Source organism: Cygnus olor, chromosome W (genome assembly GCF_009769625.2).
Source record: "Cygnus olor isolate bCygOlo1 chromosome W, bCygOlo1.pri.v2, whole genome shotgun sequence".
Taxonomy (NCBI): Eukaryota; Metazoa; Chordata; class Aves; order Anseriformes; family Anatidae; genus Cygnus; species Cygnus olor.
The window spans coordinates 828,195-855,791 of record NC_049199.1 but is presented as its reverse complement, the minus strand read 5'-3'; the positions used below and the strand labels follow the sequence as shown (position 1 = coordinate 855,791).

The window sequence follows — 27,597 nt, the reverse complement described above, 5'->3', positions numbered from 1 at the left end:
CAAATGTCCATAGAAATTCTACTGTTATAATACAGAAAACCTGCCTTTAGATACAGTGCATGCCTCCCCACTAAAACTCAAGCGAAATCATGATACAAAATCAATGGGATTGCTTAGTTTCATTCACTAGGAAGGTAGGGATCATGTTTCTCACTCCCAGGGGTTCTGAGTAGCCAAATTTGTTATTATATATAAAAATGTTTTGCACTGCTCGAACGAAGGCACTGTGAGACACATGTGAACCTCTTACTAAACTCTCAGAATCAGATGAAACAGGAGCTCGTTCTGAATTGCTGCTGGATGCTGTTTCCCAAACCCACATCTCGAGCTGAAGTTTTGCAAAGCAAAACCAACCTGCTTTTCTGTCACCTCGCTGCCCACTCCTGGGGCAGAAAGGTCTCCCCAGCTGGGCTCGGAGAAGCTGTGCAGAGCTGCTCCCAGCTGCAAGCCACCTTGGGTCTCTTCCACCCTTAGAGCAGCGTGGTTTCTCCATGACTGCTTCCCCACTGCAGCTAAATATGTCAAATAGGCAGGGAGACACCTGTGAAAGAGCAGCACTCTGTCTGCCCTTCAGTGGCACAGAGGATGCATATCGGGGCTGGCTGCTGCTGCACCACACCTGCATCACTCTCCTTGCTGCTCTGCCTGCCTTACCTGTTCAGTTTTTATTAATTCGAAGGCATTCCTCTGTCAAAGTCATGCAGACTTGTATTTCCCAGATCTGTTTTCTTCCTTTGCGTTGCTTCCACTTCAACTAACAGGCTTCAGTAGGTCTCTGTAAAGGGCAGTCGGATTTGATGGCATGGAGATAAATCATGTACAGAAGGACTGAGGAAAACTAGAGCTGTACATGAGTAATAAATAAGGCTATTATTGTCTCCCTGTCTGATTCAAAAAGAGCAAATGGCCTCAGCATGCTTTCATTTAATAAACACTTTCTTTACAATGAGCAATTTTTTTTCACCTGCATATTACTTACTGCTTTTGCCAGCCCCATAGCTGAGATAAGAAGTGTTCTGCTCCTATTACAGATAGTGGAAGCTGGGGTGGGAGCGTGTAGAGCAACACTCACCAAAGGGGCTGCACGCTATTAGTCAACAAAACTCCACTTTTTATTCCCTGAGATGCCTCCTGTCATTTGCTCCTGAAGATTTCACCAGACACCATGGCAACTGGCATCCCCAAAAGTCAGGCTGCTAATTTTGTTGCCTAATATCAGAAATAGGTGATGTCTGGCTTTGTTCTGTTTGATTTCTCAAGAAGCAACAGTGCCTGCATCCTGTGTTCAGCCTCTTTGAGCCCCATCCAAAGCTGGATGGAAGCAATAACATTGCTAATTGGGGTTCATTAGTGCAACCGATAATTGAATAGGAAAATGTGGTTAAGGGAAAACAAGGACTGGAGGCTTAAAACCTGTCATCCAGGTTTCCTACAGCCCTTGTGCTCCCAGGCTCAGCTCTTAATCCCAAAGCCTTTTTCTCTGAGTCCATTGAAGTCTGCAAACAAGTCCCTCCCCTGCTGCCTTGCTCGTAGTGCAGCCACACTGAGCAGCCAGGGATCAGCAGCGACTCCTCCTTCACCTCCATGTCTCCTGCATCCCACCCAGCCAAGCTGCAGGGCTCCTCCCTGCACAGCATCACCTAGGGAGGGCTTCCTCAGGAAGAGAAAGGGCCATGGTGCAGAGAATACCTTGGAGAAATATTGATAATAATGCCTCTCTACCCTCCCTTCCCAATATTTTCAGGGGGTGGGGGAGGGATGGCCAAAAAATATATCCGTAATTAGGTTTGCCGGTTTTAAGCTGATTATGGTTTGCAAAACCAGTCATGAAAAAAACTGTTATCGATGTGCTGTTTGTGATAGAAAGCTTTCACTAGGGAGCAGCAGGCTTGGATCCTGCTCTGCCAGCACTTTAATCTGGCAGAATCTACCCCTGCAGGGCGCTGTATGCTAAAATGAGATGAAGCAAAACGATACTGAGGATGTTGGGGACCTGTCTGGAGGCATTCAGCACCTGGCAAGATCAAGCTGCAAGTCACGCTTCTCCTTTCTTAATAAAAATGGCTTTTGGGGAGGAAAAAAAAAATCCTTTCCCAAAATATGTTATCTTTAAAAAAAAACAATCTGCCTTTGCAAGACAGGCTGTAATTGAATCCCAGATGAATGCAGCTGCAATTGGGGTGAGGTGCCAGCATCAGGAACAGCGTCTGGAAAACCGCAGAGAAGAGCAGAGTGGAGTTGCATAAGCTAAGAAGCTCTTTAAAATATACGCATGTGTGTGTGGGCACGGGTGTAAATAAAACAGAGAAAACTAAACAGAAGATCTGAGGCCAGGCTAGAAAATGGCGGCGGAGCGTCCCCAAACCTCCAACTTGACCAGCATCCTGCAGCTCCCTGAGACGATGACCCTCCTGCATCTTTGTTCTTCCTCATACCCTGCTCCCAAGCCTGAGCCCGAGATTGTTTACTTCTTCTCCCCATCTCTCCAAGGGTGAGATTCGCACGTTTCCAGATTTATTTGAGCAAAATGCAATAAATATGCTGCTTCAGTTTTAACTGCTGGAATGTAGCCAGGGTTTTTAATGAATCTGGTCTGTGCGATTGAAATGGTACAGGATCGCATAAGCTCTGGGCACTGTTAGATTATACACACAGACATACACACACACATATCTCCCCCCACCTCCCGTTCCCTTGGGGCTCTCTGAGTCACATGCGACTGCAGGTTTTTCAGATTCGGCTCTGGTTAAAATTAGCAAAAGACTTTATTAGTTAAGAAGAGGTAGGATTCCTATCACAGATGCTGAGAACTGCCATATTTTTCTTGGATTTGCTGCACCGACCTATTATAATTTAACTTTATCTGTTATTCTTTGTTTCCCTAAAAAATAGTAGCAAGCCTTGGTCCTGTCAACACTGAATTTTAATTAACTGTTCATGAAGATCACTGCATTAATCCGTAGCTGGACTATTGTGGTTTTTTTCTGTGCAGCTGGCATCTCTAAGGTTTCAATCTTTTATAGTAATGTTTTGTTACAAGGTACGGTCAGATCTCATCCGATTGAAGCACTAGTTTTGCGAGCTTGAACAAAAGACACATTTCAAGCAATTGTAAACACCTTGATTTAGTTATCAGAGCAGGTAGCGAAGGGCTTTCGCGCCAAAATCTGGAGGCATATAACTCAAGTGGGGTTCTATGAAGCCTGGCACCAGATTCATTCAGTTCACAAGCTGCATGCACTTAAGAGGAAAACAAAACCCGGAAAATGAGTTATGATACAGTAAATACGGTCCATGTGAACTCAACAGGAAGGTTTTGGCCAGGTCCCAGGTGACAACAGACCAAAATCACCACGACCTATGGGAAGAAGTCCGCTCTAGTAGAAACAGTGCCACTGCTGGAGCTCCATGGCGTCTAATGGGTCCAAACCAACGTGGAGGCATATTGCCAGTGCCACATGGAAAAATCAGAGGATGTCATTTCTCCTTCGCCTCCATCTGTGGATAATTGGTTGAGCACTAAAATTCACAAGGAAAATTTTGTTTTAGACAGATGATAAAGAGAACAAACAAAATACAGGAAATTAAAATTTATGTAAACATAGTGGTTCCCAGAGCAACTATAAATGAGCCACACTGCACATATAGAAAAAGGCATAAAAGTTAATACCATGTGCAGCAATACCATACACTACATAGGTACCCTTGGGATGATGTTACATTTGCTACAGGACCCATCATTTTGAATGGTTTGACTTTTACGTTTTTAAAGTCTCAAACGTACCATTGCACTAATGCCAGGTGGGAATAGGCCATTTGCTGTTCATTTGTTTGTTTGCTTAAAAGAGAAAGGACCATTTGAACAGAAAGAGCCACAAGTCATAATTTTTTCCAGTTCCATACGGGAGACAAAAGTTACAGGATTTGGTCTCCGAAGTTTTCTGAAGAGTTTTGTCGGGGAGGTATTTCTGTGCACTGATTTAACACTCACAAAGTGGGATGGCAGGAAGGGAGAACAGCTCTCGTGTTGAGATAGGGCAGCATGTGTTCCAGCGATGAATTATAGTGCAACGGCACAGATACTGCACGCAGTCCAGGTGCATTGCTGCAGTGAAATCAGGGCTTGCACCCCTTGGGCATCAGCACCACCTACTGACACCTTCATCTGCTGGGGGTCTCTTTCTGTCTCCTTCCTGGCAATACAAGGCTATGTGGTCCCACCTGGGGAGCTGAACCTCCTCATTTCTCCAGCCCCCATGCCCCAGAGAAATGCTCTGCTTGCACTCATCCTAGCAATAACCCTCAGGTGGTGGCTGCCCTAGGGAACTGGGTTGGAGACCAGGGGAGGAAAGCTTGGAGACCTTTCTCTGTTTAGCAATGTGGTCCGTTTCTCACTTTTTATGTGTACTGTGACTGCTACAGTGGGACCCCAGACTTTGGTGAAGCCAAGTCCTTCATCTAATTCATAATAATAAAAAGGGAGAGTGATATACTCTTCATGCAAAAATTTATTTTTTTTCTAATTCCTGTTCAGCTGAAGCAGCTCATTTCTCTTGAAACACAATTGAAATGTCATTAGTATTTTCATTATCATGATGACTGATGTTACAAGGCAGGCAAGTAGATTTGGGGCCTAGGCTGATAAATTTTCATGACATTTTTGTAAGACTGTGCTAAACACTTCAGAAGTCACATGCCAAGTGGTTCCAGATAATTTAAAAAAACAGAAGACTTTTTTTTTTTTTTTTAACCTCTGGAATGAGAAACAGCTGCAGAGCCATACAGAAATAGCACAGCAATCCCTGGAAATGCCCAGCAGTTGCTAAACATTTTTTTTCTTTATTGAAACAGTTAATCTACATTAATGGTGATATTTTACTGATGCATCATTGACATTTTGCCTTTTTTTTCCCCCATTTCTGAGGATTCACATCTCTAGGTGAAATGGCTCTTATGTTTGTGGGGAGGAGTGAAATTCCTGTGGAGGAGCCCGGCTTAAGACCTAACCATAACTTAGGCTGCCTTTAGAGGCTTTTTTGAGAGGTTGAGCTGGATTTAAGTGATACATGTGTATAAGCTGTCTCGACAGTTTGGCTTCCAGAGCCTTTTCGCATCACTAAATGAACAATGAAGAATGGATAAACAAGAAGGGAAAGGAAATGTTAAGCTTAGTTGTCTAATCAGTCTGAGACATTTTGCCCTCTTTGCTATGTGCTAGCTTCAGACACAGATGAAGCGAATTAAGCACTTGGGGTGACTTGTACTTGTATCTACTGGATAGGCTATATTTATTTCATTGATTCCTTCTGTATGTGCAAGAAATAACAGAGCTGTGTCCTGTAAGTTCCCGTGGTTTTCTCTCACCTGCAATTTTGAACTGCAGGGTTGTTGGATTATTTTTTAATGCTGTGCTTACTAAGAGAAAGAAAAAAAATGTTAATCTCTTCTTTGCCATGTCAAGTAAAAGACCCTTGTCATGGGACAGAAAAAAAAAATATCTAATTTTCTCACCGGGTAACAAATCCATCCTAACGAAACATGGGAAATTTCCATGTTTTTTAATTTATAGCACACATACTTTTATGCCTTGCATTTTTACTTCCCATTCAGGAAGGAGTTGACAGGGCATGTTTGTGCTGCCCCTTCATTGGTGACAAGGGGATATTTGCAATGATGAGATATTTCCCTACCCACAAGAGCCTTTGGGACAAGCAAAGATGAAGGCTCAGGGCTCAATTCATTTGCCCATATGTAGTTGTCAACTGTCATTTGAGATGCCTAGGATATCCTGCCTGGCCTCCAGCTGCTCTTGCAGAAGGGCAGAGGTCTTGCCTGAAGCCCTTTATCATATCTGCCAGCCACCCTTGGATGTTTCAAATACCTCAGGGTATTTCAAATACAACCAGGTGCCGGTATAGAGCTTACACTCCTGGCCCAGGGATGCACCAGCCATATTTGAGCCTCTCCTTTTGAGCAGGAAGAATTTAAACCTGAGAGGTTGACATTTGGCCATGGAGTTTCTGGGGGGATGGATCCTCTCACAGAGATCTGTGTACCTACAGCAGAAGACAGCTATGTGAGTTAGGTGTCTCCACTTTCATTATAGTCGGTGAAAGTTTAGCCAGTGGAGCCTGGAGAGTAATTTGTCTTGAAATAGAGAAGACTCCTACTTTTTCAGATGAATCACCCACTCCACTCTTTTGACTATTAATTTGATCTCTGTAACAGGAGCTTGGATATATAGCTCTCATGTAGAAACCTGGACTGTGGCCATCTAAAGTTAGATGAGATGAACCCCTTCTCTTCTAATATGTTAATAAAGAACATCAGGAGGGCACAACTAAAAATCCAAAGATTTGGTTTTGTAGGCAAAACTCAAAATATTGGATGTGATTGAGCAGTTTTACTGGACAGTTGTCCCAGTAGGAGAAAACAAGGCCACCTTAAGTGGCTTTTCTTGCTCAAACTGCTAAATAAAATCCCTTTTGATTTCTTCCTCCCAGTTTTTCTGCAAAATTCACAAGGTCAGATGTTGCAAACAATTGTCTGAAACTAGGACCTATCCTCAGGTAAATCCCTACTGGGACATGGAGTGCTGAGCAAATAAAGTATGCTATCAACTTCATTTCAAGCATTTTCATTTGGAGAGCCTGTGCTTGGCAATTTTCTGATGTTAATTTTTTTTTCTATCGTCCGATGGCCGGCCTGACAAAAACCTCAGCCAGGTTCAGAATTTCAGCAGATTCTGCCACTGTTAAATCTTTCCGTTGTGATAGTAAAATTCTACCACCCCAGCAAAGGGATCGCAATTAAAGAAAAACAGCTTGTATCATCTTTGCTCCATCATGATGCTCTCTCAGAGTTTTCTAGATGCTTAAAGGGAACATACTCCCATCCTGATATACCTGGTCTGGTCTTCTATACCTGGTATTTTGTCTGACTGATGCTGTAGTACAAGCCTATGTGTTTATCAGGAGGTAAGTTCATTGGGGAAGAATCTAAAACATCTTGTTTAGGCACTATGAAATGTGAAAACTGAAGACAAGCTTACACCAATATTATGCAGAAGAGCACTCTGGAAATTTGGAGTGGTTTCCACATAGATGTGCAGCATTCAAGTTGATAGCATAACTCCAAATGTCAGTGGTTAAAAGCATTTAGGGTTTTCCCAGTATGCTCTTTACTCTGGTTCTTGTCAGTCTGCTTTTCACACATCTGTAATAAGTGATTTTCCTCCTCCAGCTTCTTTCCAATCAATTCTTTGTCTCCCATTTCCATCTATTTCCCTATTTCATTCCACTTTGCACTCTTCACCTCTTTAACCTCTTCTTCATCAGTCAGATCCCTTCTTGTGTCTACACACTCCATGAAGGCAGTCTCTGACCTCATTACATGTGGTCTCTCTGCCATCCTTCTTACACTGCTCAAGGAAGCAGTCTCAAGCAAGATTTTTAATGAAAACCACTCTCAATAAAGTATTTCCTATCATAATTTTCCTTTGAAAAAAAAAATGTAAAATCCAAATGTTTTACACTAATGTTTGTCCCAGGTCAACAGTTATCCCTGAGGTTTTTAGTAGGATACAAAAGAAACGATGAACTTCAGGAAAAATCCTAAATTCTAGATTGTTTTTGGTCCAGTTACAGCAACCCTGAACTATTAAAATAAAGCTGAACATTGTACTCCATTAAATCATTTTCTTCTTTTTTTTTTTCAGAATGCCATTAGAATAGAGCAACAATTAAAGAACTATATACCATAATGTTAGCTAATTATTGAACTTCTGTCACTGAGGTTAATTGGCAATAACGCTTATGATCTCTGCATCTATTTAAATAGATTTCAGTTTTCATATTGCAGTCAATTACCGTGGTTTTCAGAATGAAAGGTAAAAAAATTACTCCATATCTATTGATCTGAAATACAGAAAGGGAGAGAGGAGGAGAACGATGTATGTGCTCCCAGTGTATATTATTTTTCATCTCTGGTGCTGATAAAGCAAGCACTCATTTTAGTGATAAATCAGCATTAAAGTGGGATAAATGGACTCAGATACTAAAACAAAGCCAGCACAAAACCTTCTCAAAATAAAAATAAAAAAACCTCCTCCATTACAGTCTCCTAGACTGTAGGGTATACAGTGAGTTCCATTAAGTGCTGAGACCTTACTTCAAATGCATGGCATGCTCTGAGCTTTTCTCATTGTATGAAGTGGGGCATAGCTTATTACAGATAAAGAAGAAAAATGAAATGACCAGGCTGCCCAGTAGGGAGAATGCTAACTGGGATGTCAGCAGTCTTGGATTCCCTTATCAGCTTCATGCCTGACTTCAGGAAAAATGTTTCAGCCCATCCTCTTCCCACCTGTGCCTACCACCATGACATAGCTGCCTTTGATTGCAAGGTGGGGACCTCTCCAAAGAGCAGTTTGTATATTTCTGGACTAAGTCAGATGGTGGAGGTGTTCACCTGGTTCTTTTGTTTTCCTTTTGTGCAATGGTATGGGCAGTTGGGTTCCAGCAACACCCCTGGAACTGTTTACTTTTCGAACACAGACATCACCACAGGACTACTTAAATCATTGTAATGCAAATGTTACATGTCAGTTGCAAAGGAAAAATATCAGATAAGTTTGTGCATTATCCAGATATTGCCTTTTATTCCATGCACATGCAGGGCAACCTAAGCCCATTTCTGGAGGAAAGTTGTGCTTTTTCTCAGTGGAGGTATCCTAGTTGAACTTGTTCAGCAAGATTTTTGCTAATTATTTTGCTAACTTCTCATCGTTTTCATCACCTTTTCTACACTAGATGTGCCTGAAAAATGACTCCATCATTACACCAGCCCGGTCCTGGTGCCTCATTCATCCTCCCCCCCACCGGCAACTTGACTCTTCTGCCCATGCTTCATGCCAGCACTGTCCTACCAAAGCTGTCACTGTCCCATTTAATCTGTGATAAATACAAACTGCTCCCAACTCCACTTGCCTAGGGGATATCAGCTCTATCTGCCACATTTTAAAATGATCATCCCTGTTGTTAAGAAAAACAACAACTCAGAACACCACCCCTGACTTTTCTCATTACTTACAGACTGAAATTCCCCCATCTGTCTTTCCTCAGCTGTGTTCTTGAGAAAGAAATCCTATCTCATGTTTCCTTCCTCCCCAGTGAGCATATCCTCATCCACTATGACAGTTCATTTCAGTTTGACTACTCATCTCTAAGCAGGTTCTTGCTCCTACCTTCAGTTTTTTGTTTGTCTTTTTATTATTATTATTATTTTATTTCTGTCCCTTAGAATACCTACTGGCTTTTTATGCCTTAAAAACGAGCCCTTTAGCTCTCTCTTCTTCCACCCCAGCCTCCCGTACTTCCTCAAACGCTTTTTTTCACTTCACTTCTTTCAAAGATTTTAATTTTTGTCCTTCCCTCTCTACAAGAGAAGTTAATTCTTTATCACTGTGTATTAAATGATTCATCCGCTGAGATATTTCACAGCAAATTTCATCTCTTCAGCACTAGTGGTCTCTGCCTCCCTTGATTCTGTCTGCCTCCAACAACTGTAAACTGGGACTTTATGCTCAACCTAAAGTTTCAGGCTCTGGGCAGGAAAAGTTTTGACTCTGGACCTTTTTAAGCCCCTGTTGCTTAAACCCATGTCCTCAAGGCCTGGGATCCTGGAGCCTCTGACTCTGAATTAGCCTTTTCTTTTTTTTTTTCCCTTGGCTTTTTCTCTCATTAAATTTATTGATTGCTGTCACCTGCCCCAAGTTCTGTTGGAAATCCTTGTGTCATGTGTTTATCCCTTCCTGCATGACAAATTTTCAGCCCCCAGTCCCACCCTGCTTGAAGGACTGGGCTGCTAGGAAGGGCATGCAGAGGGCCTGGAGGAGACCAAGCATGAGCGCACTCACAGCCCCCTTGGGCCACTGTCCTGTACTCTCTTGGCATCAGAACTACTTCCACCAACTTCATTTAAACCGTTTTCATTGTTCAGTCCTTGAAGGACGGAACTTGCAAGTGCACATCGCTTCATCTTCCATGACCAAGGCTGCACATCCTTTATTCTGCAGTCTGTTGACTCTGTTTTCCTGCTGGCAACCTGCAGATGAGGATGGAAGAGAATGAGATGGAGGATTTGTGGGTATTCTTTGTACAAGTATGAGAGGAAGGGAGAAAAAAAAAAAAACAGAAAAGGCAATGGGCAATGCTCAAGACTCTGTCTCCTAGGAAGCCTAATGTAGGTTTGAAACAGGTGGGAGATCAGCCTTTTAAATCAAATTACAGCTGATCATCCTCTTAGCTGGAGGGGCAAAGGGGATTTGTGACTCATTGTCCTGGTTTCAGGTAGGACAGAGTTAATTTTTCTCCTAGTAGCTGGCAGGGTGCTATGTTTTGGATTAGAATGAGAAGAGCGCTGATAACATGCTGATGTTTTAATTGTTGTAGAGCAGTGCTTACACCAAGCCAAGGACTTTTCAGCTTCTCGCTCTGTCCTGCTAGCGAGCAGGCTAGGGATGCAGCAGGAGCTGGGAGGGGACAGACCCAGGACAGCTGACCCAAACTGGCCAAAGGGGTATTCCATACCATCTGACGTCATGCTGAACAATATATAGGGGTGGCTAGCTGGGGTGGAGGGGGGGGCCGGCTGCTCGGGGATAGGCTGGGCATCGGTCAGCGGGTGGTGAGCAATTGCATTGTGCATCACTTATTTCGTACACATTATTATTAGTAATACTATTATTATTATTATTGTTGTTGTTGTTGTTATTCTTTTCCCTGTCTTAATAAACTGTCTTTATCTCAACTCACAGACTTCACTTTCCCGTTTCTCTCCCCCATCCCGGAGAGGGAGGGGGGAGGGTGAGCGAACGGCTGTGTGGTGTTTGGCTGCCAGCCGGGCTAAACCACAACACTCATCCTGATGATGAGCAAAATAAGGCTTTCTTAGCCTTTCCTCCTTGGGTTTAGTTCTTGCATGACTAATGACAACAGCTACATCTTTTTCAAATGTTGAATGCCATTGCAGCTTCCCTCAGTCCTGGGACCCACCTCCCTGGAAGATGAGTTGAAGCCTCTACAGACAACCCCACAGCTGCATATAGCAATAGCAGCTGCTCTGCTTGCTTAAGGGACGCTTTGCGAGGCCTCAGGTAGACAGCAGTTGCCACTATGCACCCTGGCAGGAAACACGATTATCTTCCTAAAGAAGTGAAGAGGAAGGCTTGCACCGTGCCTCTTGAACTCAGGTGCAGAGATTCACCCAAGTAGAAAGGAATGGCAAGATGCATTTAACCTCATTAGTTTCAGTAGGGCTGACTTTGTGCAATTCATCAGTGTACAGATACATTAGGGGAACTAAACTATTTCCACATCTCATTTACATAATGGATGGGATGTGAAATGAGTCCTATGGAAGAGAAGCGCCCTGGAGGCACTAAAGTTTATCACAATAGGTAAGAGTTCTTTTAGATCATTGCATTAAATTTCCACTAACAAGATAACAAATGAATTGTCTGTATTACTGTACTAACCCAAAGCAGATAAAGTGTATGATTTCAGCAGAGGAAGGCAGCTGTTTAAGACAGCTTGGTGGTTATGGGAGGAGGCAGAGGAGATTAGTGTGCCATTTGTGTGCCATGATGCCAGCCATCCCCCTGCCCCTTTAAAAAATCTGGCTCTTCTCTAATCTGATGTTGAACTTGAGCTTTATTAGTGAAGTGAGGGAGAATGAGCAAATCAACTGTATCAGACAAGCCTCAGGACATCTGGAAATTGATCATTCTGCAGAAATAAGCACTCTGTTTATTAGCTGGGAGTTCATCACTATCGCTTCTCTTTATCCAATTCCTAAGAGATTTCAAAGCTATCATCATAGCATTAGCTCTTCTGACACTCCTACTGCAGATAAAGATCAGAAGATCTATCTAATGATGGCTTTCTTGGTCTCCCTCTCTCTTTCTCTAAAGATATCCTGATTTAAAAAATCATAATAATAATAATAATAATAATAAAGAAGTAAGAAAATAGCTGGAATGAAATAAGGCAGTCTCCGTGTCTTAAATTTTTGCCTGTTGGCAATGAGAGTAATTTTTTTTTTTAATTCTACAGGAACTTGGTTTTGTTCAGGGGAACACATCTTGTAGAATAGAAAATCCTTCATAGAAGAGGTGGAATTTGAAGTTTCTAATGTGGTGGTGGAAAAAGAAGGAAGATAAAAGGACCTGAAGCCATAAAGCAGTACTGTACATCGAAAGTACAGTTATTTTTAAACGATAATACATGTCAAATAGAAGCCAGGAAAATGAATTCCATAAATTAGAAAGGTAATAACATTACTTTAAGAAGAATAATTACTTTCCTTAGCTACATTTATCACATAGTAATTCAGTTCTCCCTTCTGGAATATGATGCAATGCCAAACTTTTGACTGATTTATTTAAAATCAGCCTTAAGAAAAGATTCACCTAGATACGAGGCTTCTTCTGGTTCTTTATTCAAAATTGAGCAGTTATCAAAATGCAAATAACATGACTAACTTACTGTTTAGATATGCATTCCTGTACAACTGCACTGTGTATCTACATTGTGCAAAGAGACCGGGAGAAAAAATTTAAGAGTTTTCAGATAACAGTGGTCAGATGCATAAGCAATTTAAATACAGCCCTGGATTTCCAGAAATCTGTGGGGAGTGTAAAGTTCAATGCAAGGAACTTTCTAAAGAAAAATCTTCCCTAGCAGAAGCTACACAGAGATCAATTTTATCAGCTCATTTTCTCTGTTTTCCAATGGCAAATTAATATTTATTATTTCTTTTGAACTGGCACTTATAGTTCCAGCCTGGCTGCACATTGTACTAGGTTCTGCACACAAATAAAAGAAGAAAAGATGGACATTGGCCAAGAACCTTTCTATATAAGTAGAAAATGAGAGAAAACAGATGAATGCAATAAGCAGAGTGAGCGTGATCTAACAGTAAAGCAAGGATGGTTAATTAATCCATTTGTACAGAGCCTAGCACAATGGAGCTAGACTACATTACTTGCAATGTAACAACAACTTGCAACTTAATAACAACAACAATGACTAGGCATTTAAAATTAATGTATTAATTATCAGCCAGAGCTCATAAGTTGCTTAGCCACTGAATGAAGAATGCCATTTTTTTTTTATCCAAAGTATCAGGGGACCCATAAATCTTTAAGAACAGGGCCCGTTTTACATCAGTATTGTTTTGCCTCATACACAGCCTTTCTGCCAGTCTGCCTTGAACTAGAATAGTGCTACTCCTGGTCCACCCTTTTATTTATGATCATCGTTATTATTTATTTATAATCATGCCATTATTGTGTTAGGTAGGGGGGTGAATTTTAAACTGAGCCCCCCACAGACACACATGACGGTGTTATGGAAGATTTATTTTTGCTTGATTCAATTATAGGTTGAATTGGGGGGGATCTCATAGTCAGGCCTCCTAAACAGGGCATCCCAAATGGGAAGAAATAGTCCAATGAAAGGTGATGATGCCACGTCAGTGGGTTGGTCTGCTTGAGGTATAGACCTCCCATTCTGCAGCATGAATCATAGCCTTGTGAGAAACCACATGGCTTTCCAACAGTGCCTCCAATTCTCAGTTTGCATTTTGGTATCTGGGAAAGAAACACGATGATTCTTCCTTATTGGCTGTTCCAAATCCATAAATTATTCCCATTCCTGAATTCGGAGGTGAATTTCAGTGAGGTGAGTGATACAGGCTGAAGAAACCAAGTGCATAAAACAAAAGACAGGTGGCTGAACCCATGATTCACCAGCAGTGAGCTGCAATTGGGCCACGTAGACTTTGAAGTAATTCATTACATTTATATCTCTTCTGCAGATGGGGGATTTTCCTCAGTGATTTGTATGACCTTGCTAAACCCAGATAGGTGGTAATTGAGCAGAAACAACTTCTTCAGAAGAAACAGAATAAAAATATTGAAAATATTGACTCACCCCAAAGGCAGTAAGCAGCACTTTGGTCTTCGACCTTTAAGCATCCTAGGGTAGTCAATAACCTGGCTGTTAGAAGCTGTGCCTGCCACTGATTTTGATTTGGGAGTAGTTTAACCTTGAACCAAGATCCAAGTAACCACGGCAACAGCAAGTTGGCCTCTCCATCCAAGGAGTGGGAATCCATAAATCAAGGTCCCTAATGCAAACACTGTGTGCAGGTAGAGATTTGAGAGGCTAAGTGGTTTGTGAGGGATTACCTTTGAAAAATGAATGACTGTCCCTTGATATGTTGAAGCACAGCTTCACAGAGACTTTTTTTTTATCAATAGAGGTCAACAGGTTACAGCTGCATGTTTTCATATGGCTCTTTATATAGGCCCTTCAGTTTAATTAGAACCAGATGTTGAATTTATGAGGTTGTTAGCATTATTATGTACCATATGCACATGCATATGTGTATGTGTATTGATACATACATCCACATATGCACATCTTTTGCCCACAAACTGTATTCATGAAAAAATGATGTTAAGCCTCAAACTCAAGCACTAAGGAGTGGTGAAACCTTAGTTTTGCATATGCACAGTTCCATAATCCTGGGATCCCACAGGCATAATTACCTGATCAAATACCTTGGTTTTTCTATGGGACATTACTTTATTCAGTGTATGGCACTCACCTAATGAACAGCTATTTGGTAGTTGGATTTTCCTCTCGTTATTCAGTGTGTGACCTCATGTCTCATTTATTCCACATTTCTAAGTCTTGCTATGAATAGATGAATGTTTCATGAATGTTGATAATCTTATTTTTGCAGCACTGCTCTTGAGATGAGGGGTATATTATTGTTCTCATTTGCAATAGAGAAGCTGAGCAGAGAGAGATTGAAGTTGAATGGATACAATTTGAGATGCTTAATACTCGATTCGGGGCTCTGGAAGAATGTGTAACTTAGTACGCAAAAACTCCTCAGTATATCTTTACCAAGCCATGACCTCTGACTGTGATTCTCTCTCTGTCCTGACTGCTTCTGCTTTCAGACCCATTCTGCTGCATTAAGTCCACAGGTTTTTCATCTGGACTCCTCTCCCAGACTTGCCCACTCTGTAGCCCCTCATCTCTCAGCCTCCCCTCACCAGTGCACTGTTTCTGTGTCTGAGTCTGATGGAGATCTCTTCCACAGTTTCTGGGACCACCTGTAGGTTTCCTGATATTTCTCATTTCACATGTAAGGCCAAAGGTAGGGACACTCATAGCAGCTCTGACTGCAAATGCAAGGAAATGTTAGTTGGTGCCTGGCGAGGCTGGGTGCAGCCAGCAGAGGCAGCCAAACAGACACAGAAGATTGAACAGCATTTTCTGGGCTCTGCTTCGAGATCTTCTTGATCTTCTGAGACCTTCTTCCAAGGTCATTAGGTGACTTCTGGGAACTCTGTGAGAAGCTCTACCAGATGCTATCCAGGTGCAACCAAGGAGAGCAGTGGTTGCCACCTGCTGCAGAGGATGAAGGCACCAGTCTTCTGACCTGACCTGCTGTCCAGGGAGGTTTTCTCTTTGCCTGGAGCTTGGATCAGGGACATTGTGAAGAGATATCCAAGGCTTGTCCACTTGTCCTTGGACTGGTAATACTGCTGCTCTTCCACATGGGTACCAGAAGTACTGTTGTGGAGTCTAGGAGCATGTCAGGCATGGGTAAGTGTCTCTGGGGGCTGTGATCAAGGCCATGGGGATGCAGGTTGTTTTCTCCTCAATCCTGCAAGTGAGATGGAAGTGCTTGAAGAGGACTGGACAAATTCTGCATGTCAGAAACTCATTGTGTAGCTGGTGTTGGAAACAGGGATTTGTTTTTTCATGACCATGGGACCCTCTTCAAGGTTAGAGAACCACAATGAAGAGAAGAGGTCCGCCTGAGTAAATGGAGTAAAAGCATATTTTTCAACAGCCTGGCCAAGCTGGTGCAGAGTGCTTTAAACTACAAATGTCAGGGAAAAGAAATGGTGACCCACAATCAAGTGAGGAAGTGGTGGACCAAGCTGTCAAGAAAAGGTTGCAGGGTGATATAAGAAAGCAGCAGCAAGGCATGGAGCAATGCCTAAGGATGTGTGATGAACCAGTTCAGAGCTTATGGGTCAGGATTCATGAGCAGACAAATGTGGACAATGTTGCAGTGGGTGTTTGCTATAGAACACCAGATCAGAAAGGAGATAAGGCTTTTCTTAGATAGAGAGAAATCTTATGTTCACCTCAGTGTGACAGAAGGAACAAGGCAAAAGGGAGGACCACAATCTTCTTGGAGAACTCTTATCAGATCATGGGATATGGCCCTGGAGAAAATTGAGGTCCGGGAGAGCTGGTTGATTTTCAAGAATCACCTCCTCCAAACTCAAGAATGATCCACCACAATGAGCATCAAATCAAGCAAAGGCATCAGGAGACTTGCATGAATGAGCGAGGAGCTACTGACTAATGTCAGACTTGAAAAGGAAGCAAAAAAAAAAAAGAGGGGAAAACAGGGACAGGTGATCTAGAGGAATATAGAGGAAATGTCTGAGCATGAAGGGATGGGCTCATGAAAGCCAAAGCCTATGTGGAGTTTAATCTAGTGAGTGCAGAAGGACAACACAAAATGTTTCTGCAGGTACATCAGCAGAAAAAAAGAAGACTAGGGAAAATGTGGGAACAGAGCTGAATGAAATGGGGACACTTGTGGCAAAGGACATGGAAAAGACCAAGGTACTCAATGTCATCTTCACCTTGGTCTTCTTGGTCACCTTGGTAAGAGCAGCCTTAAGGAATCCCTGGCCCCTGAGATTTGTGAGGAAAGAAATCCTATTCCTGGTGGAGGAGGATCAAGTTAGGGAACAGTTAAATAAACATACATAATTCCATGGGACCTGACAGGATACACCCAAAGGTGCTCACAGATCTTGCCAGTGTTATCGTGAGGGAACTCTCAATTGTTTTTGAAAGATGGTGGTAATCAGGAGAGGATCCTGAGGACTGGAAGAAATAAAGTGTCACTCCAATAAGTACAAGAAAAAAGATCCAGTGAGCTACAGGCTGGTCAGCCTCATCTTGATCCCTGGGAAGCTGATGGAACAAATAATCCTGGAAACCATTTCCAAGCATATGAAGGATATAAGATAATGATAAGGAACAGTCAACTTAGATTTATGGAGCAGAACTCATGCCTGACCAACCTGATGTTGATCTTTGCCCAAAGAGGCTGTGGAGTCTCCATTCTTGGAGATATTCGAAATCTGACTGGACGTGGTCCTGGACAAAGTGCTGTAACTGAGCCTGCTTAAGAAGGGGATTGGATTAGACAATCTCCAGAGGTCCCTTCTGGCTTCAGCACTTCTCTGACTTTATGAATTGTCATGTCATTTAGTTGCCAAAATCTAATGTATTTTCCCTTTGGTCCGTGTACAGGCTGAGATTTAGAAAAAGAAGTGATTTAAAGACTCCCTTTGAAAAATGAGTGTCTGTCCAGAAAATGTTGACGCCCAGCATTGCAGAGACTGGAAGAAGTTTTCATAAGTTAGCAGAGACACAACACCAGCTTCTCATCCTACCAGACCTTTGCTCCAGTCTCATGAGAGCAGAATTACTGCATTTCTATAAAACAGCAACTGCTAGGAGTTTTCTAAAATCAGCAAAAACTCTCACTGTAAAAAAACTGACTAAGACATTTTAGCTGACTTCCCACTTGATATATTTATTTTTTTTCTTTTTCTTCTTTTTTTTCATATACTTACAAATGTAAATGTGGTACGTATACACATACACAAACTCACACAAATATTAAATATAAATGGGTGGATATTGTCCTGGTTTCAGCTAGGACAGAGTTAATTTTCCTCCTAGTAGCTGGTAGGGTGCTATGTGTTGGATTAGGATGAGAAGAGTGCTGATAACATGCTGATGTTTTAATTGTTGCAGAGCAGTGCTTACACCAAGCCAAGGACTTTTCAGCTTCTCGCTCTGTCCTGCCAGCGGGCAGGCTAGGGATGCAGCAGGAGCTGGGAGGGGACAGACCCAGGACAGCTGACCCAAACTGGCCAAAGGGGTATTCCATACCATCTGACGTCATGCTGAACAATATATAGGGGTGGCTAGCCGGGGTGGAGGGGGGGCCGGCTGCTCGGGGATAGACTGGGCATCGGTCAGCGGGTGGTGAGCAATTGCATTGTGCATCACTTGTTTCGTACACATTATTAGTAGTAGTACTATTGCCATTATTATTATTATTATTATTGTTATTATTATTTTCCTGTCTTAATAAACTGTCTTTATCTCAACTCACAGGCTTCACTTTCCCATTTCTCTCCCCCATCCCGGAGAGGGAGGGGGGAGGGTGAGCGAACGGCTGTGTGGTGTTTAGCTGCTGGCCGGGTTAAACCACAACAGTCCTTTTTGGCGCCCAACGTGGGGCTCGAAGGGTTGAGATAACGACAGATCTGACCAGAGTGTGTTAAATTAAAATTGGTATAAGTATTAGACCTGCTTAATAGTTGCTAGTCACAATGTTGATTGATTTAATCTCAAGTCCGCTGTGCCTGTTTCCCAAATTGAGTTTTATAGCACGTTACTTTCTGTATGTGCTTCCTGTCGTGCTGTTTATCCTTTCCGGGCCCTGGTTTAAGATTGTTATGGTACTGTGTGGTGTAACAATGGCTTATGATATGATGAAATTTCTGGTCATTACTCTAACCTGGTATTTGTATTCAGCACTGTCGTCAACTCTATAGTTTGGAAACCATATCTCAGAAACTATTAACAATTACACCTATTGCCTTTTTTCGTCAGGGAGCCAATCTGTGGAGGGGACAGGGGAAGATATTTTTTCCTACCTGTTCACTCTCCCTTTCTCCTTCACCACCCTCTTATCCCCCGAGCTAGTTACGATAGTTCTCCAAGATGTTGAATATCCTTGGGATACTCAGACCAGCATGTTCTTGTTGTTATGTCTCCTGAATGCGCTTCAGGTTTTGTTGAAGGTTAAACAACTACTTAGGAATCTCATCCAGAGATCTGTCTTGAGGCGGGATAGTTGCGAGTGGCAGGGAGTGTGGGAGGATATGGGCAGGTTTCTAGGGCAGTGGGCACCTCCAGTGTTTTGGACATTCACCCCTGAACAACTGCAAAATCCTAAAAAACTGGTAGAATGCTTGAAAAAAAGGTGTCATGACTCTGGCAGTTCCAAAGTGACACAAATCACTGTGGCGTGCTGGGGTCTGGCTTGTGCCTATCGAGCTGCAATCGATGCCACTATCAACCTAGTGAGAGACCCTGCGGCCACTCCAACCCCTGGAGCCACTCCGACCCCTACGATGGACCCTGAGGCCACTCCAGCCTCTGCGGCCACTGCAGCCCCTACAGCCACTCCAACCTCTGCAGCCACTTCAGCTCCTGCGGCCTCTCCAGCCTCTGCGGCCTCTCCAGCCTCTGTGGCCTCTCCAGCCCCTGCAGCCTCTCCAGCCCGTGCGGCCACTCCAACCCCTGTGACAGGCCTAGCGGTTGTTCCAACACCTGTGATGGGCCCAGCAGTCATTCCAGCCACTGTGACGGGCCCAGCAGTCATTCCAACCACTGTGAGGGGCCCAGTGGACATTCCAACCCCTGTGGCAGGTCCTGTGGCTGGGTCAGAGAAACGAACTGTAGTAGTGCAAGTTGCCCCTGTAGACAAGGTGAAAAAATGGTTTAGAGAGTCAGATCGCTTAGAATGCAGAAAAACTCCTGCTAAGACTAGGTATGGAGAAGACGAGGCCAGGCCATCAAAGGAACAGGAGGATGAAGTTGAAGATGTCAAAAAAGCAACAGTAATTACCCGAAACCTATACCAGCGTGAGCTACGAGATGTGCGAAAAGATTTTGGTCGCTGTATAGGTGAACAGTTTGTCACCTGGCTGCTCCAGTGCTGGGACACCGGAGCCAATGGTGTGGAATGAGAGGGCAGGGAAGTCAAGCGGCTAGGATCCCTTGCTAGAGACGCAGGCATTGACAAAGCAATTGGAGATGGAGCACCACCTTACAGCCTCTGGAGGCGTCTCCTGGCAGCTGTGAAGGAAAGGTATCCCTTCAAGGAAGAACTTGTATGTCTACCAGTCAAGTGGACCACCATGGAGAAGGGAATCCAGTACCTGAGGGAATTAGCTGTGCGGGAGGTAATTTATAGGGACCTCATAGAATCATAGAATATCCCGAGTTGGAAGGGACCCATAAGGATCATCTAGTCCAACCTTTGGCTCCACACAGGTCTGCCCAAAGTTTAGACCATGTGACTAAGTGCACAGTCCAATTGCTATTTAAATTCAGACAGGCTTGGTGCAGTGACTACGTCCCTGGGGAGCCTGTTCCAGTGTGCGACCACCCTTTTGGTGAAGAACCTCTTCCTGATGTCCAGCCTAAACTTCCCCTGCCTCAGCTTCACACCATTCCCGCGGGTCCTATCACTGATGTTTACAGTGAATAGGTCACCTGCCTCTCCACTCCCCTTCACGAGGAAGTTGTAGACCGCGATGAGGTCCCCACTCAGCCTCCTCTTCTCCAGGCTGAACAGGCCCAGTGACCTCAGCCGCTCCTCATACATCTTCCCCTCTAGGCCCTTCACCATCTTCGTCGCCCTCCTCTGGACACTCTCCAACAGTTTAATGTCCTTCTTGTACTGTGGTGCCCAGAACTGCACACAGTACTCCAGGTGAGGCCGCACCAGCGCAGAGTAGAGCGGGACAATCACCTCCCTTGACCGACTAGCAATGCTGTGCTTGATGCACCCCAGGATACGGTTGGCCTTCCTGGCTGCCAGGGCACACTGCTGGCTCATATTCAACTTGCTGTCAATCACAACCCCCAGATCCCTCTCTGCGGGGCTGCTCCCCAGCGTCTTGTCGACCAGTCTGTACGTATAGCCAGGGTTGCCCCGCCCCAGGTGCAGGACCCGGCACTTGCCTTTGTTAATCTTCATGTGGTTGGTGATCGCCCAGCTCTCCAATCTGTCCAGATCTCTCTGCAAGGCCTTTCCACCCTCATCCGAGTCCACAACTCCTCCAAGTTTGGTGTCATCAGCAAATTTGCTCAAAACACCTTCTAGTCCTACATCCAAATCATTTATAAAGACATTGAAGAGGACTGGCCCTAAAATGGAGTCTTGAGGGACCTAGACAATGAACAAATATCCACAGATCCAGATGAAGACAAGTGTACACAACCCATCTGGAGGGAGTTTGTACGGAGTGCACCATCATCATATGCCAGCTCATTGGCAGTAATGGCCTGGAAAGACCATGAGGAACCGACAGTGGATGAATTGACTAAACAACTCTGACAATACAAAGAAAGTCTCTCCTCTTCCCTACAGGCCTGCGTCTCAGCTGTGGAGAAACTTTCTGAAGAGGTCCACCAACTTAAAGAGAATTTATCTTCCTCCTCACCTGTACAAACCAGTGTCTCAGCTATCAGGGGTAAGCGTCCTTCCGTGCAAGGAAGACGATATGGTGGGTACACACCCTGTGCCACCCTGTGGTTTTACCTACGGGACCATGGAGAGGACATGAGAAAATGGGATGGAAAATCTACTGAGACCCTAGAGGCACGGGTACGTGAGTTGCAAAAGAAAACAATCGGGAAAAAGGGGTTCTCTGAAAAGCTTGCTGCTCCAACTTCCAGCAGGCAGTCCTTCAGACACAGAAACGAAGATTCTGACCAGGACTAGAGGGGCCCTGCCTCCAGCCAGGGGGAGGAAAGGGACAACCGAGTTTATTGGACTGTGTGGATTCGATGGCCTGGCACGTCTGACGCACAGAAGTATAAGGCTCTAGTAGACACCGGTGCACAATGTACTCTAATGCCATCAAGCTATAAAGGGCCAGAGCCTATCGGTATTTATGGGGTGACAGGGGGATCCCAGCAGTTAACTGTATTGGAAGCTGAAGTGAGTCTAACTGGGAAAGAGTGGCAAAAGCACTGTATTGTGACTGGCCCGGATGCTCCGTGCATCCTTGGCATAGACTTAGAAGAGGATATTTCAAGGACCCAAAAGGGTTCCGCTGGGCTTTCGGCATAGCTGCCTTAGAGACAGAGGACATTAAACAGTTGTCTACCTTGCCCGGTCTCTCAGAGGACCCTTCTGTTGTGGGGTTGCTGAGGGTTGAAGAACAGCAAGTGCCAATCGCTACCACAACTGTGCACCGGTGGCAATATCGCACCAACCGAGACTCCCTGATTCCCATCCACGAGCTAATTCGTCAACTGGAGAGCCAAGGAGTGATCAGCAAGACCCATTCACCTTTTAATAGTCCCATATGGCCAGTGCGAAAGTCTAATGGTGAGTGGAGACTAACAGTGGACTATCGTGGCCTGAACGAAGTCACGCCACCACTGAGTGCTGCAGTGCCGGACATGCTAGAACTCCAGTACGAACTGGAATCAAAGGCAGCCAAGTGGTATGCCACAATTGATATTGCTAATGCATTTTTCTCCATCCCTCTAGCAGCAGAGTGCAGGCCACAGTTTGCTTTCACTTGGAGGGGAGTCCAATATACTTGGAATCGGCTGCCCCAGGGGTGGAAACATAGCCCTACCATTTGCCATGGACTGATCCAGTCTGCGCTGGAGCAGGGGGAAGCTCCTGAACACCTGCAGTACATCGATGACATCATTGTGCGGGGTGACACTGCAGAGGAAGTTTTCGAGAAAGGGAAGAAAAAAGTCCAAATCCTTCTGAAGGCCGGTTTTGCCATAAAACAAAATAAAGTCAAAGGACCTGCACGAGAGATACAGTTTTTAGGAATAAAATGGCAAGATGGACGTCGTCAAATCCCAATGGATGTGATCAACAAAATAACAGCTATGTCTCCACCAACTAGCAAAAAAGAAACACAAACTTTCCTAGGTGTCGTGGGGTTTTGGAGAATGCATATTCCAAATTACAGTCTGATTGTAAACCCGCTCTACCAAGTAACCCGTAAGAAGAATGCTTTTGAATGGGGCCCTGAGCAACGACAAGCCTTTGAACAAATTAAGCAGGAAATAGTTCATGCAGTATCCCTTGGGCCAGTCCGAACAGGACCAGATGTAAAGAATGTGCTCTACACCGCAGCCGGGGAGAATGGTCCCACCTGGAGCCTCTGGCAGAAAGAACCTGGGGAAACTCGAGGTCGACCCCTGGGGTTTTGGAGTCGGGGATACAGAGGATCTGAGGCCCGCTATACTCCAACCGAAAAAGAGATATTGGCAGCATATGAGGGAGTTCTATCTGCTTTGGAAGTAGTTGGTACTAAAGCGCAGCTCCTCCTGGCACCCCGACTGCCGGTACTGGGTTGGATGTTCAGAGGAAGGGTCCCCTCTACACATCATGCAACTGATGCTACATGGAGCAAGTGGGTTGCACTGGTTACTCAGCGGGCTCGAATAGGAAACCCCAGTCGCCCAGGAATCCTGGAAGTGATTATGGACTGGCCAGAAGGCAAGTACTTTGGGATATCATCAGAGGAGGAGGTGGTCCGTGCTGAAGAAGCCCCACTGTACAACAAGCTACCAGAAAATGAGAAGAAATATGCCCTGTTCACTGATGGGTCCTGTCGTATTGTGGGAAAGCATCGGAGATGGAAAGCTGCTGTATGGAGTCCTACACGATGAGTTGCAGAAGCTGCTGAGGGAGAAGGTGAATCGAGTCAGTTTGCAGAAGTGAAAGCCATTCAGCTGGCCTTAGATATTGCTGAACGAGAAAAGTGGCCAGTTCTCTATCTCTATACTGATTCATGGATGGTAGCAAATGCCCTGTGGGGGTGGTTACAGCAATGGAAGCAGAACAACTGGGAGCGCAGGGGCAAACCCATCTGGGCTGCTGCATTGTGGCAAGATATTGCTGCCCGGATAGAGAACCTGGTTGTAAAGGTACGCCATGTAGATGCTCATGTGCCCAAGAATCGGGCTACTGAAGAACATCAAAACAACCAGCAGGTGGATCAGGCTGCTAAGATTGAAGTGGCTCAGGTGGACCTGGACTGGCAACATAAAGGTGAATTATTTGTTGCCCGATGGGCCCATGACACCTCGGGCCATCAAGGTAGAGATGCAACATACAGATGGGCTCGTGACCGAGGGGTGGACCTGACCATGGACACTATAGCACAGGTTATTCCTGATTGTGAAGCATGTGCTGCAGTCAAGCAAGCCAAACGGTCAAAGCCTCTCTGGTATGGAGGACGATGGCTGAAATATAAATATGGAGAGGCCTGGCAGATTGATTACATCACACTCCCTCAAACCCGCAACAGCAAGCGCCACGTACTTACAATGGTGGAAGCAAACACCGGATGGCTGGAAACCTATCCTGTGCCCCATGCCACCGCCCGGAACACTATCCTGGGCCTTGAAAAGCAAGTCCTATGGCGACATGGCACCCCAGAAAGAATTGAGTCAGACAATGGGACTCATTTCCGAAACAACCTTATAGACACTTGGGCCAAAGAACATGGTATTGAGTGGGTGTATCACATCCCCTATCATGCACCAGCCTCTGGGAAAGTTGAACGATACAATGGACTGTTAAAGACTACACTGAAAGCAATGGGTGCTGGGACATTGGGATATGCATTTGGCAAAGGCCACCTGGTTAGTCTGTACTAGGGGATCTGACAATGAAGCTGGACCTGCCCAATCAAACCTGTTACGCACTGTAGAAAGGGATAAAGTTCCTGTAGTGCACGTAAGAAACATGCTGGGTAAGACAGTCTGGGCCACTCCTGCCTCAGGAAAAGGCAAACCCATTCGTGGGATTGCTTTTGCTCAGGGACCTGGATGCACTTGGTGGGTAATGCAAAAGAATGGGCAGTTCCAGTGTGTACCTCAAGGGGATTTAATACTGGGTGAGAATAGCCCATGAGTTGAATTGTATTATGTTAATTATTATCTAATACTGTATGTCATCACTACCATGATTGCTATATGTCAATGTCCTATTAATGGTATCACAGTAACAGCCATGCAGATAATAATGAATGAATTTTGGTAGAAATGGACAAGCACAGAGATGTGATGGAACGAGAACGGGCTTCAACGTGTGACGATCCAACATCACACACCGTCTCTTCTGCCCTGAAAGACTGCAGTGACAGATGGAGCCCGAAGTCAGTCACGGACTATGCAAACTCAGTGGACATTGTATATACCATAGATGAAAATGGTGATTAATTAGAATGTATTGGAAAGGGTGTAACCTGAGGATGACATAAATGGTATGGAATAAGGGGTGGATATAGGTCCTGTTAATTTTCCTCCTAGTAGCTGGTAGGGTGCTATGTTTTGGATTAGGATGAGAAGAGTGCTGATAACATGCTGATGTTTTAATTGTTGTAGAGCAGTGCTTACACCAAGCCAAGGACTTTTCAGCCTCTCTCTGTCCTGCTAGCGAGCAGGCTAGGGATGCAGCAGGAGCTGGGAGGGGACAGACCCAGGACAGCTGACCCAAACTGGCCAAAAGGGTATTCCATACCATCTGACGTCATGCTGAACAATATATAGGGGTGGCTAGCCGGGGTGGAGGGGGGGCCGGCTGCTCGGGGATAGACTGGGCATCGGTCAACGGGTGGTGAGCAATTACATTGTGCATCACTTGTTTCACACACATTATTAGTAGTAGTACTATTATCATTATTTATTTTTCCCTGTCTTAATAAACTGTCTCTATCTCAACCCACAGGCTCCATTTTCCTGTTTCTCTCCCCCATCCCAGAGAGGGAGGGGGAGGGTGAGTGAACGGCTGTGTGGTGCTTAGCTGCCGGCTGGGTTAAACCACAACAATATACATTCAGATGTATTAGTCAGGAAGATATCTAATATGTAAGATTTCAAAACTGGCAGTTTAAATTTTATGCATTTACAAACAAAAAAAGGGTTCAGATTGTAAGAGAGTTTGAGAAACATTGCTAAGGGACAAATCTACCAGCCTTGCTTGCATAGCTTTTATTTTCTTGGAACATTTGACCTCTTTGGTATATTTGTACCATTCATTTATTCCATTTTATAATTGCTGTATGAGTAACTCTGATGCCATCAGAATCTGTTGGTAGAAAAATGTATGACAAAGTACTCTTTTTTTTTTTAACTCCCACCTCTTTGATGAGTTGTAAGGTAGATTTTTATTAGTAAGGGGATTCCTAAAAATATGTAGAAGTGTAATGTGCTTTAGACAGGGAATTATATGCTGAAGCTGTTACTGATGCCTGCTCCTTACTGTGACGAAACACACATTGAGTCAAGTCATTATAGAAGAGAAGTACATAAGTCTGTGTGGAGAATATACTACATAGAGAATGACAAATAGACAATCTCACTGAATAGAGATATGAAGCGTGTCTGTCTTTAAACATGTATACGTATGTGTGTTTGCTTGCAGAAGAAAGAGTAACAATGTGGAATTATTATTCTGTTTTCCCACTGTTTATAGAGATCACTGATAGCACCTTCTGAAGCGAAAGTATTAGAAATTAATAAAAATCTTGATCCTTGCTAGTATCAAGACCATATGTACAGGGAAATATGAAAATATATTGCTGTAGCAAAGACAGCAGCTGAGTACTCATCTCCAGATATTCCCCAGTCTGATTCAATTCATTCATCATTTTCATCCAAATTTTGTTTCCTTCCCCAGGAATTGTAGGACCCCACTTAAAAGCAGACCAGACTTCACTTCACAGTAAAATGGAAAGTTCTGCCTGTAACATGATAACCAGAAGGAAACCAGCAGCTGTTGACAGTATTGCAATGCCGACTCCAGTATTCTCTCTCCTACCTTCAGCAGCAGCAGCATCTGAAGCAGGTAAAGTTGTTTCTCTCCATTCTCTCTATTTCTTCTTCACCTTCTTCCTCCCTGCACTGAACACTATGTGCTTGTACTTCTTGATTTGAGTAGTAGTTGCAAATATGCATATCTGATGTGATAATCAGGCTGTAATTTTTTCTAACACTTTCTTATCATGATCATATCTTGGCATATCAAATCTCTTTTATTCACATACCACCACTTGTGCAATAATGAGGATACAAGTAGCACCAGCCCATATGGTCTAACAGGGGACTCTGAAGCAAGGCTCTTGGGTTGCTTTCTCAGCCCTGTTGTTCATTTATTTGAATGTTCCCATCCCTGTAGTATGAACATGCTGAATACACAGCGAATAGCTAAGGAGAAGCTAAGATTTCTTTCTGCATACTTCAGTGATTTTAGCATAATATTCTGTCTTGCAAATGTGAAATTGTCTGGGGCAATGAACAGTAATTTAAAATATATGGGAATAAATAAGCAGTAGTAGCATTTTTTTCAATCACCTTATATTTTGTGCTTCTATTTGGAATCAGATTGGAAGGTGATAGCTTTATACAGTCAAAAATTGAGCCAAGTCATTCAGTCATCATCATGCCTTTTGGGGGGCATGGATAGAGAAGTTAATCTTGCATTGTGTCTTAATTTCCAGTGGATGCCCACAGTACATTACCCTACATGCAGCCATTAGGAGTTTCTTAGTCTTGTCAAACCTCTGATTCCACATTCACAAAAAGGTATTTGTATCACTGAGTTATGGAATGATAACATATCTAGTTA

The 27,597-nt window shown here is 43.9% G+C and overlaps 1 protein-coding gene across 1 annotated transcript in view; it reads left to right on the top strand.

The window, feature by feature from the left end:
* The window catches only part of LOC121062446 (SET-binding protein-like), a 104,541-nt gene that overhangs the window by 69,704 nt on the left and 7,240 nt on the right, over positions 1 to 27,597 (top strand). Inside the window, exon 3 of the mRNA XM_040542440.1 lies at positions 26,650 to 26,817. Coding sequence (XP_040398374.1) covers positions 26,650 to 26,817 — 168 coding nt within the window. The remainder of the gene's footprint in view (positions 1 to 26,649; positions 26,818 to 27,597) is intronic.